The sequence below is a fragment of the Mya arenaria genome, chromosome 13, assembly GCF_026914265.1.
Source record: "Mya arenaria isolate MELC-2E11 chromosome 13, ASM2691426v1".
NCBI classification, from domain to species: Eukaryota; Metazoa; Mollusca; class Bivalvia; order Myida; family Myidae; genus Mya; species Mya arenaria.
In genome coordinates, this window is record NC_069134.1 from 68,462,484 (window position 1) to 68,490,067 (window position 27,584).

Consider the following 27,584-nt stretch of genomic DNA (forward strand, 5'->3'; position numbering starts at 1 on the left):
GAAGCAATTAAATTGTTTCATCATCAGTTTTACTTATTATTATTGGTGATATTTCATTACTTAAGACATACTACGACTAGTGTTAAACTTATGTATATACAACTTTCAAATTCTGACTGGAAAACCCAACAATAACAACAACACCAATAACACCACCACCAACAACAACAAACAACAACACAACAGCAGCAGCAGAAGCAACAAAAAAAACTATAACATCAATAACAACAACAACAACCACAACACAATCTTGGACCATAAGATGTTTATAGAAATATTTACTTCAGGGAATGGGAGCCGGGATGGCCGAGGAATGAGTCCTGTGCTGTGTTCCACTACAAGTGGAGTCTTAAGGATGACAAATGTACTATGGATCACCCGTCCATCTGTGAACAAAACCGCACAGGTATATAAGAGATTTTGCCTTGTGAAAAAGAATTCTGTAATCTTAGGGTTTTTTTCTCAACTATTAAATGGCCGACAGTTAAGGATAATTCATCATAACTTTTAAATGATCTTTAAATAGTAATTAATATCACTGTTTTACGAAATCAGGAAATAAAACTAATATAGCCGTCATATTCCTAAGTATTTAACATAAACAAATATAACTAACTTTGTTTTCTTTTTAAAGTTTTAACAACCACAACCGCCCCCATAACTCCCACTTTTACTGTTGCGCCAGTCACCACCACTGAGGAGATGGTAACGAAACAAGAACCAACTAAAAACATAACTGGATCAACGGATAAATCACCGAACACCAACAAGCCTACCAGCAAAACCAACCCGCCAGCGCCGACGACACCGTCTGAAGAGAGAGAAAGGGAAGCTGAATTGGAAAATTTTAATGTATGTTTGCCGCTCAATTAAAATGTAACACGTCGTAAAACACACAAAGGTCGACACAACCATACATTATTGCAAATTCAAAATACTATCTACATAGGCAACCCAATGGGTTGCAATTTTTTTACTACACTACTGTCTACTTGTAAATTTTAATCAAAAGCATAACATTCAAAAATAAAAATATAACCATATATAATTATTAACTCATTTGTTTTACTTTCAAATGAGAAACCTATTGTCTAACTTAAAAGGGCTGTTACGCTGTAAACTACGAGAGCATTTGCCCACCCGTGCAGGCATTCGGGATTTCGTGGCCGCGCTCAAACCCCGGACTTGTGCGGGTCCAGTGTGGACAGGGTTAGTTACGTGATTACATTGTATCCGTAATTCACGCCCCGCTTCCTTTCTAGATAGTTTAGTACCTTTCGTACAACAACGTTTTATGTCATAAATGATTAAATTAATAATAAAAAGAATGATCAAACATGTGTTCTTGTTTGTACAAATAACAAATTGTTTACATTTACATAGGAAAAGCAATGTGGCACTGTTCTCAGAACCCAGTTGTGTGCTGGCGAGGGGAACCAAATGTTCAACAATGTACTTCACCGGCTGTCCAGATTCTTACCAGACAGGTAACAGTTTTCTAATTACAATATATGTGCAAAAAATAAACCAAACATATCCCTCTCTCCGGTTGAGACCTAGTATATAGTACCAAATATATCCCTAGCTCCGGCTTAAGCCTAATATATAGTACCAAATGTATCCTTTGTGTCCTGCCGAGGCATGATGTAATGTACCAGATGTATTCCTCGTGTCTTGTCTAACAGTGATATAAAGTGCCAAATTTATTCATCAAGTCTTGTCGGGGCGTGATATATAGCACCAATGCTTCCCCCGTGTCCTGCCGATGCGTGATATATAATACCAAATGAAAGGCAATGGTTTGTTCATTGACATAAGTTTTTCATTGGTGATGGAACATCAATGGTAGTGGTCAAAAGACGACCCCGGTTCGAATTTTATTCCCGGCCTGGGTGCATGTGAGTTTGGCTAAAGGTCACCAACTCGGTCACGTGGGTTTTCCCCGGATACAACGGTTTCCCCTAAAACACAAGACTACACACTCGCGCAACATCTTGCCTACTAGAGTGATGACTTCGTAATAGTTATCATAGCTTTCTTAACAATCGTAGCAAAATATTTAATGTTTAAACTGACATGCCGTATATCGTCACATTAATGCAGAAACTCTATAACTGTTGCTTTTTTACATGCAGTTATTGTAAAGGTGTCTGCTGTAGGATGACGATACGATACACGGAAACATGTGAAAATCGTTTGTGATAAACGCATTTCAATCTTGATTTATCTCGATGAATGTTGTTTAGTTCGTTTATCAAATATGATAATGGAGAAATCAATGTATTTAACAATGAGTGTTGCTTCATTTAACTCCGTATGTTATCAAGAATATACTGGTTATTTGCAGCGCTGCATAATTCTGCTACTTGTGAAAGTAATGCATGCATGCATCAGTTATAGATTCCCCGGTAAAATGTCCTTAATGTTCATGTCTGCCGAATCTGTTATTTCATAAAGTGCCATTATGCAATTAAATGCATTTGTAGATCTAAATGCATTAATGCTTTGGTTAATGTAATTCCCGCGTACAAGATTTAATCATTAGACGCTGCAGTTTTCCATTATTTTACGGACGCTTTCAGTGATTGAGAAATCTAAAAATGCATTAAATGCAATGCCATATCCTATTATCTTAACTCCTTTCCAAACATTATTCAATAATTATATGAACTGTTTTTTTTACAATTTCTTACAAATAACTCGTATGTTCGTGCTTTCTTCATGTTATTGGCTTCATTGCCGTTCGTGTTTGCCGGATATTGAAATTGAGGGAGATTCAGTTAAACCATAGCAATCCTGTGATTATGTGCCCCATAAAGCACAAGTCACGTGATTTACACAGTCTTTTGTTTTGGGATTGATTTACAAATGCACATTTCTTGTATTGTCTGTTTTCAGAGCGAATCGTTTCTGGAGGACCCCGGTAACGAGGAGGCGACGCTGGCGTTCACCGGAAGTTTGGCGGCCGCGGCCGAAACCCCGGCGATGTCGGAGCAGGATCTCTACCAGACGACCGTCCTCTTGGAGACGACCGGTCGCGCCAAGCCCAACAACGCCTCACAGGCCAAAACCATCATAGAGGTTATTATTTAGTTTGTTACTTTAATATTTAACATTCAGACCATGCAGTGGTAGGGTTGCTTCAGTTCATTACAAGACAGGCCAGTTGTTTACGATGTTGGTAATGGTGGTGGTGATGCTGCTACTGCTGCTGCTGCTGCTACTACTACTGCTGCTGCTGCTACTATTGCACCGGAACCTCTGCAATCAGATTGAATCCACAGTTTTTGAAATGTAATAATGCTCATTTTAGGACGTCCTAAAGTGTGGTAGCGGTCTTGTCTCCAATGACAAGAAGAGCACGTGGGCGGGAATGGAGCCGGCGACACAACGGATCGTTGCCGCCTCCCTCATGCGTTCCGTCGAGAACGTGACGTTGGCGATGGCGGAAACGTTCACGGAACCCGGGGTTCAGACGATTGAGGACGAGAACATAGGTAACAAGGCGATGATCTAAGATGTATCTGACGTGGTGTTTGGTAAATTAGGTAAACAAAGGTTCAACAGTATTATTTTTTTTTAATTTCATCGAAAATTCAATAATATTGCCAATATAAGCCGAACGGCTACACAAATATGTTATTAAATACAGTATATGTAGTTTGTACATATAATACACGCTAAATATATGTAGTTTGTACATATAATACAATCTTAATACGGGCTTGAAGAGTAAAGCATTTGTCTGAACAAGCCCTCTTACGATTTGTACGTGTATGCAAGGGAGTACTACCTTTTTGCCAGAGTGATAGGTATGAACAAATTTGGGCACCACTGAACCATGAAAATGAGAACCAGAAAAGTTTGTCATTCATTGTTCATATAAAGCGCTTGCATACCGGCAAGCAAATTGTACATGTTTTGGGCGGGGTATCGCTGAAACTAAATGCTTATGGAATCAATCTTGAATATATCAATCTGCGTTTCACGCTACAATGAACTTGATGAAGATTTCAATCGAGCATTGGACGCAATTGTGTTTATATATGGAAATGGAGCCATAACAAATCCCGGAATTTGGAAGCAGAACCAATAAGTCAGGTTTATTTATGTAAAGGTGAGTTTATCTGAGATGTTTTTATTTTTTATTGAATTACGTATTTTGAAAACTGTTCACTAGAAACTTCACGTTTTATCTATCTTCGCGTTCCAATCGAGGTACGGGGGTTTCCCGGATTTATGGAGATTTCGTACTAGTAACCACTACACTATCGTTTCAGGAGCATTCGCCGATAATTCGGCTGGAAAGAATGTTAAGATATGACAGTGGTATGATATTGAATGGGATCGACATCCGTTTTCCTATACGCTTCTGAAACATTGTAAATATTGCCTTTTCTAATTTTATTTCACATGGTTTTCTCATTTGTTGTTTGAAAGCATCAGTTGAAACGGTTTAGTATCGGCTTTACAACGTTTGTTTGCGATATTAAGCTGCTAAAAAGGTTCAACAAGGCCAAAAATTAGGTGAAATAATTGTTGATGTCATGCCGACGGCTGCGGCAATTTTGAATATTCAGAACGATCTGCATTATGACACATAACACACAAACACAAACCAGAAACGTTACTTAGGCTGTACTTTCTAAATATGTGAGTCGCAATGCTTTTCTTTTTTAAGATTGAATGAATTAGTGAATGAAATAAAAGAACAGTAATTGAGCTAGTCTTATTTAATTGCAGTATTGTTTTCAACTGACAGGTACACATTGCAAATTGTGATATGGTTCAAAAGAGAAATCAGAGTCCATTTAAACCTAATTTTGTACATGTAGATCGTATGGTTTGTATATTCATGTGTCTTTTTTATCTTATATAAACAACTTCTGCACTAGTCAATTGTAACCACTGCCCCCCCATCCCCTGGTCCGGGGAATAGCGGGACTTCAGCTGTAGTCCAGCCTGGGAGTAAGATTGAATTATTGGTACCAGGTCCAGCCAATCCCAGTAACATCCCTGCCCTGCAGGGACAAACTGCTGGTAAAATCCCCCCAAAATAGCCAGGCAACCGGGGAACATCCTAGGTAAGACCCTTTCCTGCATTTTTTAGCACAAAAACAAAACAACACGCATTTCCCCAGCTATCCCCGGACTAGCTTCAATAATGAGGGATAATTTTTTATTATTTAGACATTTGTTATGTATCCCTGTCTTGAGTCTACGGTAGTAAACAAAACGTCAAAAGACTCGTTGATGGCCATTTAAGTGGACTAATTCCTAGTCTAAAATAATAGACGTGTTATACGGGGTTCTTTAAATCCCTAACTACGTGATTGAATTGCCATATCATAAATCGTAAAAAATCTGTCAACGTTCAATTATTTGGACTAGACTAACCCCTTGACCTTGAGGAGCCGTAATAACAATTGGCTGGTGCATGACTGACTTTTGTATTGATTATAAGGGCTTTAATGATTGTAATTTATTGTAAGTATTTGGTGGTGGTTGGAATTACCGAAAACACTCTTCAAACCCTACCCCATCCTCTCACGCACACAATAGTCAGTACATTCAATAAGTAATACTCATTTTACATTCCGACCCCAATGTCAACTCAGTGCTTCATTAAAAAGAAATGTATGGAAATGTCCAACAATATCAGTGACTTGATTACTATTTTGTATAAGCTATATAGGTGCTAAATTTAGAATATACTTTCAGCTCTGTTGAATGATGATTGTAATTGCAATTTATCATTTCTTTTATCAACCTGTGGGTTAATATTTTGTGAGGGTTAGAAGTAATTGTCTGTAATTACGCCTTGATAAGTTTAAACTTCTCTTACATAATGGGTCTTACATGATATGGTAATTTGGTTTTGACTATTTCCATGCTTAATTCAGAATAGACTTGATGTAAGAAATGTTAAGACAAGGGCAGTAATGTCTGGTGCGTCCATATTTCCTGGTTCATGGTTTTGGCTGAAAAACGTCCTCGATTCGGTGATTATTTACACAGTTTTCTATATGTTTTAATGATATTCTTTAGAAACGTCCTTGTGCACCGAATGAAGAGCAATTGCTTGTTTACAATGATGCTGGTTTTCGATGAAATTTATGAATGTATTAAAATATCTCGTGAAAACAATTCACGTACTTACTAGGCTAACCGACTCACTCAATGCATTTTATTTTTCAAAACAACGATTTAGAACCATTCTTTTTCGTGCAAACCTCATTCCATACCTTGTTTTGGTCAATGATAGCATTATTACTATACACTTGTATAATATGATAAGTTTACATTACTGAAACATATCGGGCTTTAAAAGTGTAGAAAATTTAAACATGAATTTATTAATAGAAAGCTGTAAAAATATGAATTATTTGAAATTTAGTTAATTTTGATCATTAAACATGATGTTTGTCAAATTCATTTTTCATTTAAAACACAAATTATTTTAAATGTTTATAGAAAACATTAGATAATTCTGTAATGTAAGCAGTATTTGTATTTGCCCTTAAAATCTAAACAACACATTTTTTTTCATATTTAGCATTTGCAACCTTTTTTGGGTGGTTATGTTTTTTTGTAACAAACAAATAATATATTTTGTATTCTCGCTGAGATATTTTGCAGATGTTTGCCATGTTTTACCATCATATTTAAATGGATTTTTGCCCATTTAATTCTAGTGAATATATATTAAGCCCTGATTGTAATAAACCGCAGTGTAACATTATTGTTATGAGATCATTTTTATTTATTTTCTGTTTGTAACATATTCTCCAATTGCGTTTGTATACTTGGTCTCAAATGCATAGTAGTTCTATTTTAGTTAAATAAGAAGAACAACTCTAAACTTCCATATAATATATATAGAAATGCATTTTATATAATGTATACAATATTATTGTTGATGATTGTGAATCTAATAAATAAATTGCCAACAACAGCAGAAGTGCTTGTTAATTAAAATGGGGTGGAGACTTCCAAGTTTCATTAACTTCTACGAAAAACGTTTCCCTTTTACTCCTAGTATATTTCACTTAGTCATTAAGTAAACTTTAACTTAAAAGTGTCCGGCAATAACACTTCAAACCCGTAGAGGCAGCGCCTTAGTTCATATTAATTAGGCTCGCTCCACAGAGAGAGCCTTTTTTAGTGATTGTTTTATGAGATCGCACTGGAGACGGAAATGAATGATTTTAGCCTTTCGATTTTAAGTGTATGCACAAAAAAGTGTTGTTGAAAATTTAGAATTAGAGAATGATATTATTTTGATTACTGTTGGGGTGATATCTATTTTTTTTTCTTTTACCTAATTGGCAAAAAGTGTAACGAAATAATGTAATTTGTCTATTTCGAGGCGTATAAACAAGGGCCCTGAGGTCAATAACTCCTTTCAATTCTTGAGCATGCGCAAAGTAATTCTACGCATGCGGTGCGGGGTGATACAGGAATCCAGTGGATCACGTGAAATCACTCAAAACGTGAAATCCATTCATAACTCATTTAATCTAATGAATAAATTATTTTTGTTGTATTTATTTTGGGAAGTGCCCATGAAGGGTATATGATTTAAATTTTATTGAAATCTGTCAAACTATGAAGAAGTTAGAGCATTTTTTCGAATTATTTTCGAAAATAGATCGGAAATCGAGGTGAAATCCAGATTTCGAGAAGTGATATCTACTCATAATTCATTAATTTTAATTAATAATTTTACTTTTTTGTAAACATTTTGGAAAGTGCCTCATAAAGGGTTTATATTTTAAATTTTATCGAAATTGGTCAAAATATGAAGAAGTTAGAGCAATTTCCACAGGTGCAAATCACTTCTTACGGCTATATATTGACATTGCAACTTTTGCAAACCTTAGTATTTGAACTTTCGCTTTTTGTTTTAAATACTTCCCACAGTTGCAAATCACTCTTACGGCTATTGGCATTGCAGCCTTTGCGAACCGTAGTATTTGAACTTTCGCTTTTTGTTTACAAATACTTCCCACAGGTGTAAATCACTATATTTTGCACACACCTAAGTATTTGAACGTTGATTTTATGCTAAGAAATACTCTGCACAAGTGCAAATCCCTCATAATGGCTATTGACTCAGCCACTTTTGCACAACTTTGTATTTGAAGTTTCGATTTTTGCTAACAAATACTTTGCACAGGAGCTAATCACTCTTTAAATAATGACTATTGACACACCAACTTTTGCTCATTTTAGTATTTTAACTTTCGAACATGTTGAACAAACTTTGAACAGGTGCATTTTAATCTATTTTATTTACCATTGACACAACAACTTTTGCACTCCTCATATTTAAACTTTCTGCATTTTGACACCAATATTAACACGATGTGCACGTTAATACACAGATTGCAACTGATTTTCAATATTGATCTCCAACAGAAATTTAGCCAAATTGTTGTATATTCTCTGACCGTTGAAGGCCGCAGTTTGATTAACATGCTATTGTTAACTACTCTTATGTATGGATCTCCAACAGTAATTTGGCCACACTTATACTTGTATAATGTCTGACGGTTGAAGGCCGCAGTTTGATTAACATGCTATTGTTAACTACTCTTCAGTATTGATCTCACACAGTAATTTGGCCACACTTATACTTGTATAATGTCTGACGGTTGAAGGCAGCAGTTTGATTTACATGCTATTGTTAACTACTCTTCAGTATGGATCTCCAACAGTAATTTGGCCACACTTATACTTGTATAATGTCTGACGGTTGAAGGCAGCAGTTTGATTTACATGCTATTGTTAACTACTCTTCAGTATGGATCTCCCACAGTAATTTGGCCACACTTATACTTGTATAATGTCTGACGGTTGAAGGCCGCAGTTTGATTAACATGCTATTGTTAACTACTCTTCAGTATGGATCTCCAACAGTAATTTGGCTACACTTAAACTTGTATAATGTCTGACGGTTGAAGGCAGCAGTTTGATTTACATGCTATTGTTAACTACTCTTCAGTATGGATCTCCAACAGTAATTTGGCCACACTTATACTTGTATAATGTCTGACGGTTGAAGGCAGCAGTTTGATTTACATGCTATTGTTAACTACTCTTCAGTATGGATCTCCAACAGTAATTTGGCCACACTTATACTTGTATAATGTCTGACGGTTGAAGGCAGCAGTTTGATTTACATGCTATTGTTAACTACTCTTCAGTATGGATCTCCCACAGTAATTTGGCCACACTTATACTTGTATAATGTCTGACGGTTGAAGGCCGCAGTTTGATTAACATGCTATTGTTAACTACTCTTCAGTATGGATCTCCAACAGTAATTTGGCCACACTTATACTTGTATAATGTCTGACGGTTGAAGGCAGCAGTTTGATTTACATGCTATTGTTAACTACTCTTTAGTATGGATCTCCAACAGTAATTTGGCCACACTTATACTTGTATAATGTCTGACGGTTGAAGGCAGCAGTTTGATTTACATGCTATTGTTAACTACTCTTCAGTATGGATCTCCAACAGTAATTTGGCCACACTTATACTTGTATAATGTCTGACGGTTGAAGGCAGCAGTTTGATTTACATGCTATTGTTAACTACTCTTCAGTATGGATCTCCAACAGTAATTTGGCAACACTTATACTTGTATAATGTCTGACGGTTGAAGGCCGCATTTTGATTTACATGCTATTGTTAACTACTCTTCAGTATGGATCTCCAACAGTAATTTGGCCACACTTATACTTGTATAATGTCTGACGGTTGAAGGCCGCATTTTGATTTACATGCTATTGTTAACTACTCTTCAGTATTGATCTCCCACAGTAATTTGGCCACACTTATACTTGTATAATGTCTGACGGTTGAAGGCCGCATTTTGATTTACATGCTATTGTTAACTACTCTTCAGTATGGATCTCCAACAGTAATTTGGCCACACTTATACTTGTATAATGTCTGACGGTTGAAGGCCGCAGTTTGATTTACATGCTATTGTTAACTACTCTTCAGTATTGATCTCCCACAGTAATTTGGCCACACTTATACTTGTATAATGTCTGACGGTTGAAGGCCGCAGTTTGATTTACATGCTATTGTTAACTACTCTTCAGTATTGATCTACAACAGTAATTTGGCCACACTTATACTTGTATAATGTCTGACGGTTGAAGGCAGCAGTTTGATTTACATGCTATTGTTAACTACTCTTCAGTATGGATCTCCAACAGTAATTTGGCCACACTTATACTTGTATAATGTCTGACAGTTGAAGGCAGCAGTTTGATTAACATGCTATTGTTAACTACTCTTCAGTATTGATCTCACACAGTAATTTGGCCACACTTATACTTGTATAATGTCTGACGGTTGAAGGCAGCAGTTTGATTTACATGCTATTGTTAACTACTCTTCAGTATTGATCTCCAACAGTAATTTGGCCACACTTATACTTGTATAATGTCTGACAGTTGAAGGCAGCAGTTTGATTAACATGCTATTGTTAACTACTCTTCAGTATGGATCTCCAACAGTAATTTGGCCACACTTATACTTGTACATTTCACACATTCATTTTCTTACATGTCCTTTTTAAACATTTTCTTTAGTTTTCAATAACTATTTGCCAATGTATAAAACTGTGTATAAAGTTGTTTTTTTGTTCTCTTAATGAATGCTCATAATGTCACTCTATTGTATACCAACATTTCCGTTGAACTTTTGTTACACAATGATAACATTCATTTGTGCAAACAACTAAATTTATTCCATTTATAAGATTTTTCAATAATCCTTTTATTAATACTATTGATTTAAATATTCTGACATGATCATTCCCATTTGTTATCATCGAACGGCTAGAATAAAATGTAAAAACCTTGCACATTTGCAACAAATGTTCATTTCATTAAAATGTTCCTACAAATTGTTCTGCTTCTTTACCCTTTGAAAGCATTCATTTGTATGTTAATGTTATTCACATTCAAAAAATTACCAACATTTGTTTTGCATTTCCTTTTAAAATTTTGAAATCATCTATTTGTATGTTGTTGTTAAAATTCTTCATCTTAAAAACTAATGTACTTTAATCTTTATTTCTCAAATATCCTGCCTTTTGTATTGGACTCTTCTAAATACTGCTTCACTGCGTTGTGCTTTGTTGTATATAAGTATGTATATATGTTAACATCCATTTATCCAATTTCAAACTATTCATTTGAAGGGACTGTAAACCAGATTGGCACCAAAAAAGGTGTTCTTTTTGAAACAATTTTTTGTAAAAGCAGGACAATTATTGAACAGAAGGTGTTACGCTTTGATAATCATAATTGAAGAAAAGGAACCAAAATGTAAAAAAAAATTGTGTCGGAGACCGGGTTCGAACCCGCGTCGCCAAAATTGCAGTCAAACGTCGTACCCACTGAGCTACGAACACTTACTTTGATATCAAGACATAATTAAGCTATAGACCTAACTCGGTAATAACACGTGATAACACCAACTAGCAAATCACGCTAATTTAATGGAAAATACGAACTAACTGCTAAACTTAAATAAATTGTAAACTATGTGGTACCTCAGTTAGTAAGTTTCAATGCATTGTACACATCAATACCAAGTTTATGACAGCTTTCGAAAATTTTCTTTTTTCCGCAATTTTATCATACGGACTGTAAGACTTTAAGTTTGCTATTTCTCAGGGGTTTTATTAGTACCTGTATATGTAATGAAACTGTGTATTTCATGTTGCATATTTCATTCTTGAAGGACACATCTGTGTTTCAAAACCATATATTGTTGATTGCATTCTGATTATCATGTCACCTTCAATTCTAGTCACTTCTTTTTTAACTTGCATTTATATTGTTTCAATTTCAAATTTTGAATAAAAGTGCCATTTTTTATTTCTCAGTTCATTTTGCCCCATTTTACATTGTTTTCCTGACTAACATGACTAGAACATATTAGCCTTATAGTCATTTATAGTGCCTATTCGTTCTAATTTCAGCACTTTAAAATACACAAAGTGCAGCTTTTTTATTTCTTCAAACAAAGTTCTCATTACAAAATGTTTAATGTATATTACTCAAAATCTGTCTTAAAGTAAAATAAAGCTTGAAAGATATCCTGCATTATTTGAATACGATTTGTGAACTCATCCATGTTTGCATTATATATATATATATATATATATATATATATATATATATATATATATATATATATATATATATATATATATATATATATATATATATATATATATATATATATATATATATATATATATATATATATGTTATAAAACGAACCTAGGCTGATTAAAATTTCCATGTGTTAGTACTGAAACTGCCCATTTCACAAAACACTATCTGTACATTGCTATGGATCGTTTTAGAGCGAGCCTTTTTTGCTGTCTCCTACAGCAATTTTGTACTTGTATTATGAAGTCGTCTGGTTTTAGCCGCTGAAGTGCACGTGTGGGTAATGGCGAATACGCTTCCAGGGGAGGGAAATGTGAAGTTTCAACGGGAAGACAACTCTTTCTACATACCTGAGGAAAATATACTAGCTCATAGCTCAGGTAGGGTCAAATAAAGTGGAAAAATAAACATTAAAAGATATTCAAAATTTATAAAGATTCTTTATCAATTTCACGAAAACAGGTTTGAACAGATGTTCAGTTAAGTGCTTTTTTATTTTTTATTGTTATAATAAAAATGGTGTATATCGAATTATAAATAGTATTTCAAAAGCAATACCATATATAGTGTTTAAATGAAGGAACCCTTATAACCAAGTACATAGACATGAACAACATAATCTGCAATTCAAGGCGGCATATCGCGGGCGGTATTCCTGGAGTATCGAACATTTGGCGTTCTGTTGGAACCCCAGCAGCCAGCGGATGTGAGGTCAGAGCGTCGTGTGGCCAGCCGCGTGTTGAGCGCCACTCTCGGAGGAACGAAGGGCCAGGTGCAGCTGACAGAGCCGGTTATTATAGCCTTCAAAACGGAAAAGGTACATTGCTACATGTTTGTCGTAGCCACAGCACTTAGCCTACGGTAACCTTCGGACGGATAAAATGCTATTTCTTGAGAGGAACAAATAGCGCTGCCTATAAATTATATCATGCTAATTTACACAGTATGGGGTCGACTTTTTAGTCCTTTGGTATATTAGAGCTTCAAATTACCAAGTGTACTTCCATCGGAGCTGTGTCAAAAGTAAACTAACAAAAGCATGTATTCACTCGGTACGCAGGTGGACGGGGTTGAGCGATACCAGCACAAATGTTCGTTCTGGAACTATAGCCTTGGTTTCACGGGCTCCTGGTCCCAGAAGGGTTGTGCCCTGGACAAAACTAACGATACCCACACGTTGTGTCGCTGTAACCACCTCACCAGTTTTGCAGTTCTCATGGACATACATAAAACAGAGGTATTCCATTGTACTTACCAGTATCCTGTATATCGCGTTCCCTGCGGCGGCAGGTGACCACATTGGCGTTGAATTACTCATTGCTCTAATCATGTTTAAAAAATACAATTGGATCATAATTCTTTTAAGATATATGCAAATCTGTTTTTAAAGATAGTTATACGGATCTGATTTTAAAGGGACTATACACCAGATTGACACCATTTTTTTTATTTTCTGTAACGGATACCAGGGCAATTATTTAATAAAATGTTTTACTCTTTGAGATCAGAATTGTAAAAAAAAATACCAAAATGTAAAAAAAAATCGAGTCGGTCAATCGGGTTTGAACTGGTGTCGCCAAAATTGCAGTTCAGTGATGTATACACTGTACTACGAAGTCTTACATTAAACCGTTGGAATATTTAAGCTATATACCTAACTTGTTAATATCACGTGATAACACCGACTAGCCAATCACGCATAAGAATGAATTCTACTAGGTAAACATATTTAGTAATCTTTTTTAATTGGAAAAATACGAAAAAACTGCGAAAATAAATTATTGTAAACTAATAGGTACATCAATTAGGTAGTTTCAATGCATTGTACACATCGATACCAAGTTTATGTCAGTTTTCGACAATTTTCTTTTCTTTTTCGCTATATCATCATACGGTGTATAGCCCCTTAAATAGGGTATATAGTAATATAATAATATATTTCTAATGACATATGTTATCATCGTTTTCTAATAAAATTGGATCATATGTTTCTAGTTACCAATATAATCATCAGTCTCTTATAACCTATGTGCGTATCTGTCTATAATAGCATACATGCATATGACCATCTGTCTCTGGAAAATATCATCACGTGACTCTAATAACGTATTTGATCATCTGAATCTGATCAAGTATATGAATGCATGCCTCTAAAAGCAAATGTAATCATTTGTCTCAAATAACAAACGTGTATATGATCGTCTGAGTGTTATACCTAATATGATCATCTGACTCTTACAACCTATACACTCATCTGTCGCTAGATCAAGGGTGTACATGCGGTGGTCCTGTCATACATCACCTACGCCGGGATCATCATCTCTGTCATCTGCTGTTTCTTCAGCTGGCTTACTTTTGTCTGCCTCAGGTAAATAATTGATCCACATACCTCAAAATGATTTTAAACCTCAGTTACACAAATGATCTATTTACCTCGGGTAAACAAATTATCCATATAACTCAGGTAAACAACTGATCAATATATTCGGGTAAACAAATGGTCCATATACCTCGGGTGAACAAATGATCCATCAAATACCTCAGTTAAAAAAATTGATCCATTATTCAGTTAAACAATTGATGTATAAACTTTCGGTAAACAATTTGTCACCTTAGTGCAAGAACTCAATATCTGCTTCTATATATATGCAGTTATTGAGTTATTGCACTAAGGTGACGAATTGATCCATACACCTCAGATAAACAATTGATTTATAAACCTCAGGGAAACACTTGATCCACATACCTCAGGTAAAGTATTGATCCGCATACCTAAGGGAAATTATTGATCCATATATCTCAGGTAAACAAATGATCTATATACCAGGTAAACAGTTGATCCATATACCTCAGGGAAGCAATTGATCAATAAAGCTCAGGTAAACAATTGATCCATATACGTCATGCAAACAACGGATCCATTTATCTCAGCTAAACAATTAATCCATATTTCTTTGGGAAGTAATTGATCCCTATACCTCAGGCAAACAATTGATCCATACATTTCAGGGAAGCAATTGATCCATATACCTCAGTTAAACAATTGATCCATATATCTCAGGGAAGCAATTGATCCATATACCTCAGGTAAACAATTGATTAATATACCTCAGGTAAACAATTTATTCATATACATCAAGTAAACAATTGATCCATATACCTCAGGTAAACATTTGATCCATCATTTACCTCAGGGAAACAATAGATCCATCTGCCTCAAGGACACATACGTTATACGTCAAGGAAACAATTTATCCGTATGCCTCAGTGAATCAATTGAACCATATACCTCAGGTAAACAACTGATGCATATATCTCAGGCAAATAATTGATCCATATATCTCAGGGAAGCAATTGATCCATATACCTCAGGTAAACAATTGATTCATATACCTCAGGTAAACAATTGATCCATATACCTGAGGTAAAAATTTGATCCATGCGGAAAGAAGATATTTGTAAATATAGGGCTTATTACAAACGTGTTTGGTAATAATGTCCAGTTCCTGTACTTCTGTGTAAGGATTCAACCCATTTAATATAAGATTAGGAAAAACTTAAATAAAATATGTTTACACATGTGGTTCTTTGTTTAGTAAATGTTAACACTTCATTGTGACAGTTATAAAATTAATTAAATCTTGTAGGGGTCTTGAATGCATGACGGTTAAGTAGGCAACAGTTCGACTGTTCAGGAAATATGATGTAGATGATGTAGATAACGAGTCCGCAATGTGGTGATGACCTTATTTGAGTTATACCCAAGCATTGTAGAATAATGGTTATTGTTCTATACAGATAGCTTTTGTAGACGTAAACCTTAAGATCTTAGATGTCTTAATTAAAAGAAAATCTTTGACAGAGTGCATTTTCTTGGACAATTGTTTACAATGCAGTCTTAGTTATGTTTTAAAGGTTCTTAGAAAAGGCCAGTCTTTGTGCATACTGTACCGGGCATGGTTAATATGAATATGTTAGTAAAAATGAGTATAAATACTAGCAACCCGGTTCTAATTGAGTTAACTAAAGCATGGTACATTCCAACTATCTCGCATTGTGAAAAACACGTGACATTTGCTGCATGAGTGGTTCCCGTCTTACAGCTGTCGCTGCATCAAAGGACCCCGTAGCAGCGCCGACGAACGGGGTCACAGTGGTGGAAGTAGCTACGCGGGCTCCGCATCTCGGTACGGATTATTTCAGATTTAATCGAATGACTGTCTTGATTGTAGATTTCCAGGAGTGTATTTGCATGCAACACCATATTAAACCAAGTCATTCAAAAAGTAACTATTTAATTGAAAAGACCTGTGTTTCTTTCATGGATTTGCTTAAATAATATTTTCATGATTTAAAAACTTTTTCCAACAACTTATCTGTTCTAGACTACTGGATGCGCAATTGTCTGTGTACTTCTTTACTTACAAATTACTCATTTCATGTATAAGGAATTTATGAAACGCCTAAAATGTTTAAGTAAACTTAAGAGCCAACACTTAATCTTACCTCGTAGCATGTGCACTTTAACAATTGCCTATCATGTAGTCCTAAGTGGTTTGTGGTCCCCTGCTTTTCGTTATTCACGGGCATCTATAAGTTAAACGGTGCCAGTCATGTTTTGCTTAAATAATATAATATCGCAGATATACTAAGAAAAGTTAATATCTATTCCCAACCTCTACCCCATAATCTCCGGGCCAACCAACTTTACCCGTGCCACGCTTGTTGCAGGTCCGTTAACGGGGAGCGGAACTCAATCCACAAACATCTCGTGTTCACAATATTTGTGGCGGAAATCCTCTTCCTTGCTGGTATACAGAGGACAGATAATAAGGTATGTACAATAATCGAGGGTGATGGTGGTCTAGTAGAAGAGGTTTTGGGTTCGATCCCCGTCAGGTCGTGGTTGATATTGTGGTAATACTTGTCCGCCTCCCATCCAAGATGCTGTGGGTTCGATCCCCGCCAGGTCGCGAATGATATAGTTGTATATTTGTCCACCCCTCATCCAAAAGGTTGTTGGTTCGATCCCCTCCAGGTCAAGAGTGATCTTGTGGTATAGTTGTCCGCCTCTCATCTAAGAGGTTGTGGGTTCGATCCCCGCCAGATCGAGAGTGATCTTGTGGTATAGTTGTCCACCCCTCATCCAAAAGGTTGTGGGTTCGATCCCCTCCAGGTCAAGAGTGATCTTGTGGTATAGTTGTCCGCCTCTCATCCAAGAGGTTGTGGGTTCGATCCCCGCAAGGTCGAGAGTGATATAGTGGTATAGTTGTCCGCCTTTCATCTAAGAGGTTGTGGGTTCGATCCCCGCAAGGTCGAGAGTGATATAGTGGTATAGTTGTCCACCCCTCATCCAAAAGGTTGTGGGTTCGATCCCCGCAAGGTCGGGAGTGATATAGTGGTATAGTTGTCCGCCTCTCCTCCAAGAGGTTGTGAGTTCGATCCCCGCAAGGTCGAGAGTGATATAGTGGTATAGTTGTCCGCCTCTCATCCAAGAGGTTGTGGGTTCGATCCCCGTCAGATCGAGAGCGATCTTGTGGTATAGTTGTCCACCCCTCATTCAAAAGGTTGTGGGTTCGATCCCCGCCAGGTCAAGAGTGATATTGTGGTATAGTTGTCCGCCTCTCACCCAAGAGCTTGTGTGTTTGATACCAGGTCGAGAGTAATCTTGTAGTAAAGTTGTCCGCCTCTCATCCAAACGGTCGTTGGCATGGCCTCTGAAAATGGACACCTTTACTGGTTTCTACCTAGGAAAAGGAGTCGATCGTGATTCTATAATTATTTTCGTCACGTACAAAAAATGCCTATATACTCTAAGTTGTACTTTAAGTAAAATGATTTATATCTGCGAACAATCCAAACTTATGTTATTGTTAGAACCAAATACTTTCAGTTTCATATACAAGTATGTAATGCCAGATCAGTGACAATTGGCATAGACTTATGTTTTGGGAAATGGTGGCTTAGGGCCATTAAGGGTCTATTTCTATAATCAAAAATCCAAAACTGCACAGCAGGATACTCAGATAGGAGATCTTATTAGACAATAAGGCATCTTGATCCAATCATGTTGTATATTATAAATCATATTGATAGGCTGTATTATATACAACGTATATACTCTCAAGATTCTAAAGCACTGCAATAAAAAATTTGATATCATTTGAAAAAGAGAACAAAATTTACTAGTGTGATATAAAGAACTTGTTTTTATTATTTCTTTAATAAATCTACCATTACTTAAATTTAGGCCAACAGGACATTCAGATCTAAGATCTTATAGAAATGATAAAGATTAAGATCAAAACACAGAAATTGAGTACTTTACAAAAAAGAAATGGGGTGGGGGGGGGGGGGCACTTATAGGATGCTTTAACCAGGCACTTAAAGTTATTCGTTAGTTTGTGTTTGAAAAATGCCCGTTATCAGATCAATCGGGACAAAAAAAATTTTTTTTCAACTTGTCAAGTACTACCAGTAATCTTCAAACGGATTTTCTGATATGACGTCATATTTCAGATCGCGTGTGCGGTGATCGCGGGCGTGCTGCACTTCTTCTTTACATCAAGCTTCTTCTGGATGTTTCTAGAGGGTATCCACATCCTCTTCATGCTCGTCCAGGTGTTTGATGCCGCCAGGTCAAGGGTCAAATACTACTACCTAGTCGGATATGGTACGTGTAGTGGCCGGTCAAATACTACTACCTCGTCGGATATGGTACGTATAGTGGCCGGTCAAACACAACTACCTCTTCGGATATGGTACGTATCTTGGCCGGTCAAACACTACTCCCTCGTCGGATATAGCACGTATCGTGGCCGGTCAAACACTACTACCTGTTTTGATATGGTACGTATCTTGGCCGATCGAACACTACTACCTCTTCGGATATGATACGTACTGTGGCCGGTCAAACACTACTACCTCTTCGGATATGATACGTATCTTGGCCGGTCAAACACTACTACCTCTTCGGATATGGTACGTATCGTGGCCGGTCAAACACTACTACCTTTTCGAATATAGTACGTACTGTGGCCGGTCAAATACTACGACCTCGTCGGATATGATACTTAGCGTGGCCGGTCAAGGATCATATACTGCTTCCTCGTTGTATATAGTAGGCATCGTGACAGGTAAATACTACTCTCTCTTCGTATATAGCACGTATCGCAACCAGTCAAACATTACTACCTCGTCGTTATGGAACGTATCATAGCCGTTAAACACTACTTCCTCGTCGGATATGGTACATATCGTGGCCGGTCAAACACTACTATCTCGTCGTATATGGTACGTATCGTGGCCGGTCAAACACTTCTACCTCGTAGGATTATAAGTATCTTCCATGGCCGAGAGTTAAAGATAGGTTCGTTCCGACCAGAGCGTAGGGTGTTTTGCGGAAACGAGGTTTACCGAGTTTCTGCAAAACAACCTGCGCGAGGGTCAGGATGAACCTGTCTTACACGAGCGGCTATGGTAGAAGCTTTTTCTCCCACCTCAGTTAAACAAAATTAAGTAAAAATGTATTTTTTGCTGGAACTCTTTTCTGCTTAGTGAAATTAATTGCGTATGGATATGCGATAATTCGTGGTTGTCATGGATACGCGCGCAGTGATTCAGATTATGTTAATAGTCAAATCAGTCTTTAAATAGTTTTAAGGAGAGTGAAGCATTATTTCTTGAAAGGTGCGTGAAAACTGTTTTATGGTGACATTTGAAGCGAGAAATGATTAATTAGCGTTTTAAATATTGCCAAGGTTTCCATGGTGCTACAGACGACAGTCTGGGAGGTAATTACAATGTGGCGACCATTAAAAAGGAGGAATGTCACTCATCGTGGTCAGTCACACACTACTACCTCGTCGAATATGACACGTATCGTGGCCGGTTATACACAACTTCCTCGTCGAGTCCGGACGTGAATTTGTGGTTTGAATGAAATGTATAAGTAATCAACACACAAAAATAGGGATAGCAATTTATCTTTGAGGCACTAAATTGATAGTTTTGTATCACTGTATTGTATATTGTTTTCTGGGTAAACCATGTTTTTGTATAGTTTATATATACATATGAGCACAATGGATTGATTTCAGTATGCAAATGTATATTTAATTTTTCAGGATTCCCACTTTTGATTGTTGGAATATCTGCTCTTGTTTATCATGATGGATATGGCACTGAGAAATAGTGAGTGAATATTTTCTTACAATCATCTTCACAACAACATGCATTGAAACTGTGTTGTTCCATTGTGCAAATGCAAATACTAATTGCAATATACATGTTTGTGACTAATCAAACATGGCGGATTCTTTTGCAGTTGCTGGTTGACATCGGACAGAATGTTTTTATGGAGCTTCGCCGGTCCCGTAGCATTTATATTACTGGTACGTATATTGAAATATTAGTGTTGTTTTTATACGTTTTGTAAATACTTCTTCGTAAATACTTTTAGAACTTTTCTAACAGATTTGGATTGTAACTCAGTCTATATATATAACCGACAAAGCAAGTTAAAGGGTGTTGTTTTTTTAGTCACCATGTGGTTAGTCGTTCGGTCGCTCGGTCGTTGCATTTTTTCTTGTCCGGAGTATAACTTGAAAACCACCGAATGCAATTGAATAAACCTTCATACGATGGTAAAACATAATAAGAGGAAGTGCAGTGTTCAAGAACAATAACTTCTTTTTGTTATTTTTCTTGTCAATTAAATTCCATATAATAGTATAACACAACAAAATGAAGTGCATTTAATAAGAACCATATCTCCTTTGTAGCTAATTACAGAGTTATTGCCCTGTGTTTCATTTTCTTGTCCGGAGCATAACTTGAATGAAATCTACTTGCCGGATTTCATTTAAACATCACACGATGGTAAAGAACAACGAGCTGAAGTGCAGTGTATAAGAACCATAACTCTCTTTCCGTTAATTACAAAATTATCGGCCTATGTTACTCTTCCTTGTCTAAAACATAACTTGAAAACTACTGGATGGGATTTAATTAAACCTCATACGATGGTAAAGCAAGGAAGTGCAGTAAACAAGAACCATAACTCTAGTTCAGCTTATCATAGAGTTATTGCCCTTTGTGTCCTTGTCTTGTATGTCGATAAATTCAAAACAACTGTATATAATTCATTAAAGCTTCATACAATGATAGAACATAAATGAGAGGAAGTGATATGTATAACAACCACAACTCTATTTAAACTAACTACAGAGTTATTTCACTTTGTTACTTTTTCTTGTCGAAGCGTAGTTTATAATTTTATCAATTAATAATAATTAAACAACACACATTGGTCATGCATGATAAAAGAAAATGTAGTGTGCAATAAACTCGGAGCTATACATAATTTTGTTAAAGAGTTGTTCTATGACCTGACTAGTTGATAAATTCTTTTGCATTAAAATAGTTGTGGAATTTCCGATTAGGATGAACAGTTGATATTTCTCTTTCATATTGCAGGTAAACCTGTTTATACTGATATACGCCATGACAGCGGTGTGTAAACATTCAGAGTATGTTTTCACGAAGGACAAGTCCCCGACAGGAAACATAAGGTCGGTGGTTAATAGATCTGTATGATTAAGAAATAATATGTTTGAGAGCAATGAGCCTGGTATGTGGATATATTGTATGCATTTTGCAGGAGATTTGTGAACGAATTTAGTCAGTGTTCGAAGCTTGCATCATAGTTTGGAAGCATAATTTACCGGGTGAAAAAGCTTGATTCTGAAAGGATCGCCATGTTGTTGAAGCGCCCAAAAGATCGATAAAAAGATTGGTGCCATGAAAAATATTTCTCGGGCGCTTTTTCATACATGCAGTTCTAGGTCAAAGTTTACAATTAATCTTCCTAAAAATGTGGCTGTCTAATTGTAAAATCCCCCGTCCCAGTTTTCTTGTGGACGAACGCAAGAGCATCATTTTAAGACCCTCAGTTTGACTTTATTGAACTTTAACATTTTTGACTCCAGGGCGTGGATCCAAGGCGCCCTGGCACTTGAAGTGTTGCTGGGCCTCACGTGGGTGTTTGGCTACTTCTACATCAGCGATGAGGCCCTTCCATTCGCATACCTCTTCACCATTTTCAACTCCTTCCAGGGCCTCTTCATCTTCGTATTTCACTGTGTACTCAATAAAAAGGTAGAGGTCTCTTACAAGCAACAAACATACCTGTATTACTTTTCCTAATCATGCCTAAACCAATGACACATGCCTTATTGTAGAAAACCGTTTTCGGTTTAGTCAAAGTTATGCAAAACGTTTATTGGTTGGTCAATATTTATCCAATAATAACTAATAGCCAATCAATTCATTTTTATTAGTCCACTTGCCAAAAGATAACATGTGAACAACTTTTCAAAGTGTAATGCAATTGAATGCCGTTCATTTAATTTGATACTTGAACATACAACTTTGCATCTCTCTGAGTGGTAAGAACCCCCTTTCCAGATCCGCAAGGAATACCAGCGATTTATCGACTACAAGCGGAGACCGACGTCCAGCGGCACCCACTCCACCAAGGCGAACGCTTCCGGTCACTCCAGCGGCCTCCAGCTCCACCACCGCTCAGAGCCAGGCTTCTCCGACAGCTCTAAAACCGCCAACGGCAAGGACTACCGCACGTCCACTGATGCGTGAACGTCCGGTATCACGAGGACCAAATAACAAGATAACTATTATACTCGTCACGTGCGTGATAATGACACGTGTTCCATGTTGTTGTAAACCAGGCCTGTATGCGTTGGCTCTTTAACACATAGCGTGAGACTCGTGCAATTAAAGAATTGTGGATTATAAGTGCAAGCACGTTTAATACGTTGAAATATCGATGAAGATCCGTAAAAAGTTAATCTACAAATTTTTTTGAAAATAAAATATTCGTATGAACATGTGGACGGAGCTTTCTTGCCAAGGTTAACTTTGTGTATTATTTAAAAACTGAAAATTATGTACCGGTGTCTGTCTATTTAATGTGCTTGTTCAATATCGTGTGGACCATTTCTTTTTGTTCACAGAATGTTAAGAAAGCAATGCTTTACTAGTGCAGGGACAAGTTGCTATGTTTGTCCCTCCTAAAATACGAAATCGCTCCAAGAATTCTTCATGAAAAAACCTCTGAGTTTTTATCCTCTTTTATACCGATGTTGAACTCATATAAACTCTGTGATATCACTCAGTGTATAGTCATTTCAGCCCACATTTTGTTTGATACTTATTCTAAGTATATTCTTTTATCTGTACCAACATGCTTCAAATGCAATATACTCATTAAAAGCAATGCCTTGTTATAGTATATCCTTACAAAGACATCTTCAAGTGCCCAAACTTGTCACTAGTCGCCGAACAAAACATAAGCTTATGATAATAGTCATTTAGTCCAAAAGTACACTTGAATAAGAGAATTATGATGTATGGGATAAAAGATGACTCAATTAGTACATTTTGCAAAGACCCATAACTCTGGCTTTTATAAATATTGAGTTATGCCCTTTGTTTAGCAGAAAAACAAGGAACGAGCATTCGCATTTACATCCGGTTCTCTTCTTGAAACTAATCATTAACTCACTCCAGCTTTCTCCCTTCATCAAATCCTTGAATAAATAAAGTCTGTGAAAATCAAGTTCCTAATAAAGTATTATGTGAGTGTAACCTTAAAATGAATAGATAAAATCCTACAAGAAAAGGTACAATCTGGTATAATTCTGGAAACCAATTTATAAGTATGAACATTTCTTTTAATAGTTTCTTGTTGAGTATGAACATTTCTTTGAATAGTTTCTTGTTGAATCTCAAATTGTTTTGGACAATTATGATTTAATCGTTATAAAAGAAGAAATATCTTTTTCAAGATGCCTATATTTTTTAACTCAATAATTCAACACATTAAACAGTTAACAGTTTTTCCATAGACAAAATAGAACGGTGTAAAACAATATCACAGATAAAGACTAAGTACATTCACATTGATGCTTTTCAAAATCAAAATATTATTGTATTAAAAATTTAATATATTATACTTTTGTGCAAAACATGACCCGAGTGAAGGAAAGGGACATTTTCCAGTAATGCGCCTCATTAGCAGGTAATCATAGGTAGTTTTTTTAATTTTCGGAAATTATTTCTATTTATTTTTACATACTGATATTTTTTGGTCCGATTACTTGGTTTCAAGTTGATAACTAGAACACCTTTCATGACAGGACCCTTTATAGATTAAAACGATTGACATAGAACGCATTAAACAAAAATATCACTAACAAGACACATGAAACAACAACAAAAAACCCCACAAACAGCACAGTGTGCATATATACTATAAAAATAGGTATGTTTATCAAGGATTGTTAGGTACCGCCTCGGAACGGTCAGTAAAATGTAAATTTACTGGGGATTTTAACAAGTTTGTGTGCACAACCTCACTCATATTCTAACAATCCCGAATAATGTAAAAGAGTAAATTTCAAATTTTATCAACGTATGCATTAACTTGAGGAAATATTAACCCGGTTTAATGGCACAGGGTAAACGCCAAAGACATAGAACACAAAAACAATCATAAACCAGAACATGGAACAAGGGCACAAAACTCCACAAACATCTGTACATATATACTAAGTATTGAAAAAAACACTAGGAATGTTTATCAAGGATTATTAGGTACCGCCTTGGAACGGTCAGTAAAATGTAAATTTACTGGGTATTTAAACCAGTTTAAGTGCACAAACCTCACTCTTATCCCAACCTTCCTAAATAAAGAAAAAACGCAAAAGGTAAATCTTCACCGGGGAGTATCACGTGATCTCTATAGTACATTGTCCGCACAACATGGCTGAAAAAACCGTCGATTCGACCACGAAATAAGGGGTATGCTCATTGTTACTGATATTTCAGGATATGCAGAATAGGCGCAGAGTACCCGCCTAATGATATAATATACTTACGTGCCTTTCGTTCGTCCGAGGGCTTCTTGGTTTAGGCCTGAAACTCGATACAAATTTTATTTTTGTATGTACATCGTCTGAACAAGTACTTTATTCGGGTATTTCAGCGCTAAATGCAAATTTAAGTCGAGATCTTCTACAAAAAAATGATTTAATTAGTAAATGTATCATTCGTGCCAAGTTTCCATTGTTTTCTCGGTGTTTTAAGAAAGTTATTGATTCCTTTCTTACCGAGTACACAGTCTGAACAAAATATTCATGAGTACATCGTCTGAACGTTTTTTTTCAACGCATCTATTGCTGTCACGAAGTCATTAGGACTTATTCTGAATACAAAATACTACGAAAAAGTACTAGAATATCTCAGAATATCTCTTCGATGTGGTAATGTCTTTTCACATCTGATTCTTAATTGCATTATTTAATTTATTTCAGAATCCGATATACATCTATCAGAATGGTACGTATTTCTACATGATAATTACCATTAAACGTCTTTTAAAAATATTATAGTTGTTTTCGCTTACGGAATTATTTTCTTGATGTAAGCATAATTCACGAAAATTGTAAAGAGCGTCAGATTTAATGATCATATATGACAATACAGTTAATCTGCAAACTGTCAAACTGATTGTTAATGTTGTTTGTGCAAACGTTGAAATGCTGTATGATATAAAGATAAAGTCCTGTAAATGTTTGTAAAAAAATTGATCATAAACGTCTAATGATATATAAAGTATACGTAGAAAACGTATAATTTCAGGAATCTGGAAAGGAGTTGATGTGCCGTCACTGCGGAAAGTCGTATAAAGGCAGATCTGGGCTTTATCAGCACGAGAAAAGCCATGACGGAAGGCGCCGTATAGATGCTGTGGAAAGCTTTTCTACAGCAAGTCGAAAGTTCAGAGGCACAGGTTTGCACAATTATTTTCTTACTCAGTATTTCAATAGGCAAAGATGATTTAATCTGGTCAATAGATGTTATTTATACAGTATCTATGAATACATGAGTGTTGTCTTGTGGACGGCACATGGTTAATATAACAGTATCAAAAATGCATTGTTTATATGCATTATTTTCAATATAATTAAGTTGTGTATTAATAGCAGGGCAGAAACCCAAACATAAATTATCAGTGTGGCAATGCTGTGAAGTTTGTGCTTGGTAATGTGTTAGTGTATTGTATTAAGCAATGTGTTTTCACTGATAACCACATTTTACTAATTTTAGGGCTTCGGTACACGATGGTCCCAAGTTGTTTTGCTGTGACACATGTGGTCACAAATTTGCCACTAACGGTGACCTGAATCAGCACAAGGTCCATCATAGTGAACCAAAGTGGAAATGTAACGATTGTACCAAGACGTTTCGGTTGAAGTCGGCCCTAATGGACCATCTCTCCGCTCATACGGGTGTAAAGAAACACAAGCGACAACGACGGCTTCTTTCGGCGCATTCTAAAATAATATACCATTATTTGTATATTGAGTTTAAATAGACGATCTGACATGAGTGGTCATTTAATACGGAATGTATAAAACGAGTATTTTTCTTCTAAATTTGGTATAAACGAGCCTTCTCGTATTTAAAGAACACTAATTCGATATTCTAATAAACGCTAAATACATAACACGTCCCTATATATAGCGCATATTGTCATTGCTATTTATTTATTTTGTTACGTCAAATACGTTTATACTAACTTGCATATTTATTACACTAGTTAAACGGTAATAGATCGTATATAAAAATATATATAACGACGTAATTTCAAGACGGCGACATCTATGTGATATAAATAACTAAGTACGATAGTATATATTTTGAATTTATATCTAGTGTAATAACTGTGTTTGGAATAATATCATTTGGCGTAACATTGAAAAACGTTTTAACTATCAGCGCTATATTAAAGGACGTGTCATGTATTTAGCGCTGTAAATCATCAGCCAGATATGTATTTTATAAAAATAATACTAAGTATTTCATCCGTGTTCATGCAATACAAATTTTGTTAAACTCGTTGATCAATTTAGACAAGAAAATAGTTCAGTAAAGACCGTTTTGAATGACCACTTATGTAATTGCATCTACATATCAGTTGGTTTTAAATTCTTAAAGACTTTACTATACAAGAACATGAACACAAACTAAATGCTAAATAAGAATATGAATCGCAAATGGTGAGTTTATTCCTGTTCAAGTGTCGACAATTAAACTATATATTTTAGGGTAATATTATACAACTACAGGAATATTCAATCAACAACACAAAACTACAAAAACTGTTATAAGACTATTGTTAACCAAAGACTGACTCATTTTCATTAAGATAGTACGATTCCGATTGAAACAGATTGGTTTAAACTATATTCGTATAACGTGTAAAGTAGACCAGATATACTTCACAAGTAC

The 27,584-nt window shown here is 36.0% G+C and overlaps 1 protein-coding gene across 1 annotated transcript; it reads left to right on the forward strand.

The window, feature by feature from the left end:
* Positions 1 to 308: 308 nt before the first annotated feature.
* LOC128214767 (adhesion G protein-coupled receptor L2-like) lies at positions 309 to 22,865 on the forward strand. Its single transcript, XM_052921406.1, has 18 exons — positions 309 to 406; positions 686 to 852; positions 1,104 to 1,209; positions 1,384 to 1,487; positions 2,899 to 3,081; positions 3,314 to 3,497; positions 12,470 to 12,589; positions 12,842 to 13,026; positions 13,270 to 13,446; positions 14,474 to 14,577; positions 16,313 to 16,396; positions 16,941 to 17,043; positions 18,729 to 18,882; positions 20,336 to 20,402; positions 20,536 to 20,602; positions 21,687 to 21,781; positions 22,199 to 22,367; positions 22,677 to 22,865. Exons 1-18 carry the CDS (start codon positions 370 to 372, stop codon positions 22,863 to 22,865), a joined length of 2,295 nt encoding a protein of 764 aa, XP_052777366.1. The 5' UTR covers positions 309 to 369.
* The last annotated feature ends 4,719 nt before the right edge of the window (positions 22,866 to 27,584 follow it).

Coding starts and splice junctions, on each gene's coding strand:
- LOC128214767 (XM_052921406.1), top strand. CDS start 370: ATGGATCACCCGTCCATCTGTGAACAAAACCGCACAG. Junction 12,590..12,841: donor TATACTAGCTCATAGCTCAG/GTAGGGTCAAAT, acceptor CTGCAATTCAAG/GCGGCATATCGCGGGCGGTA. Junction 21,782..22,198: donor TCCCCGACAGGAAACATAAG/GTCGGTGGTTAA, acceptor TTTTGACTCCAG/GGCGTGGATCCAAGGCGCCC.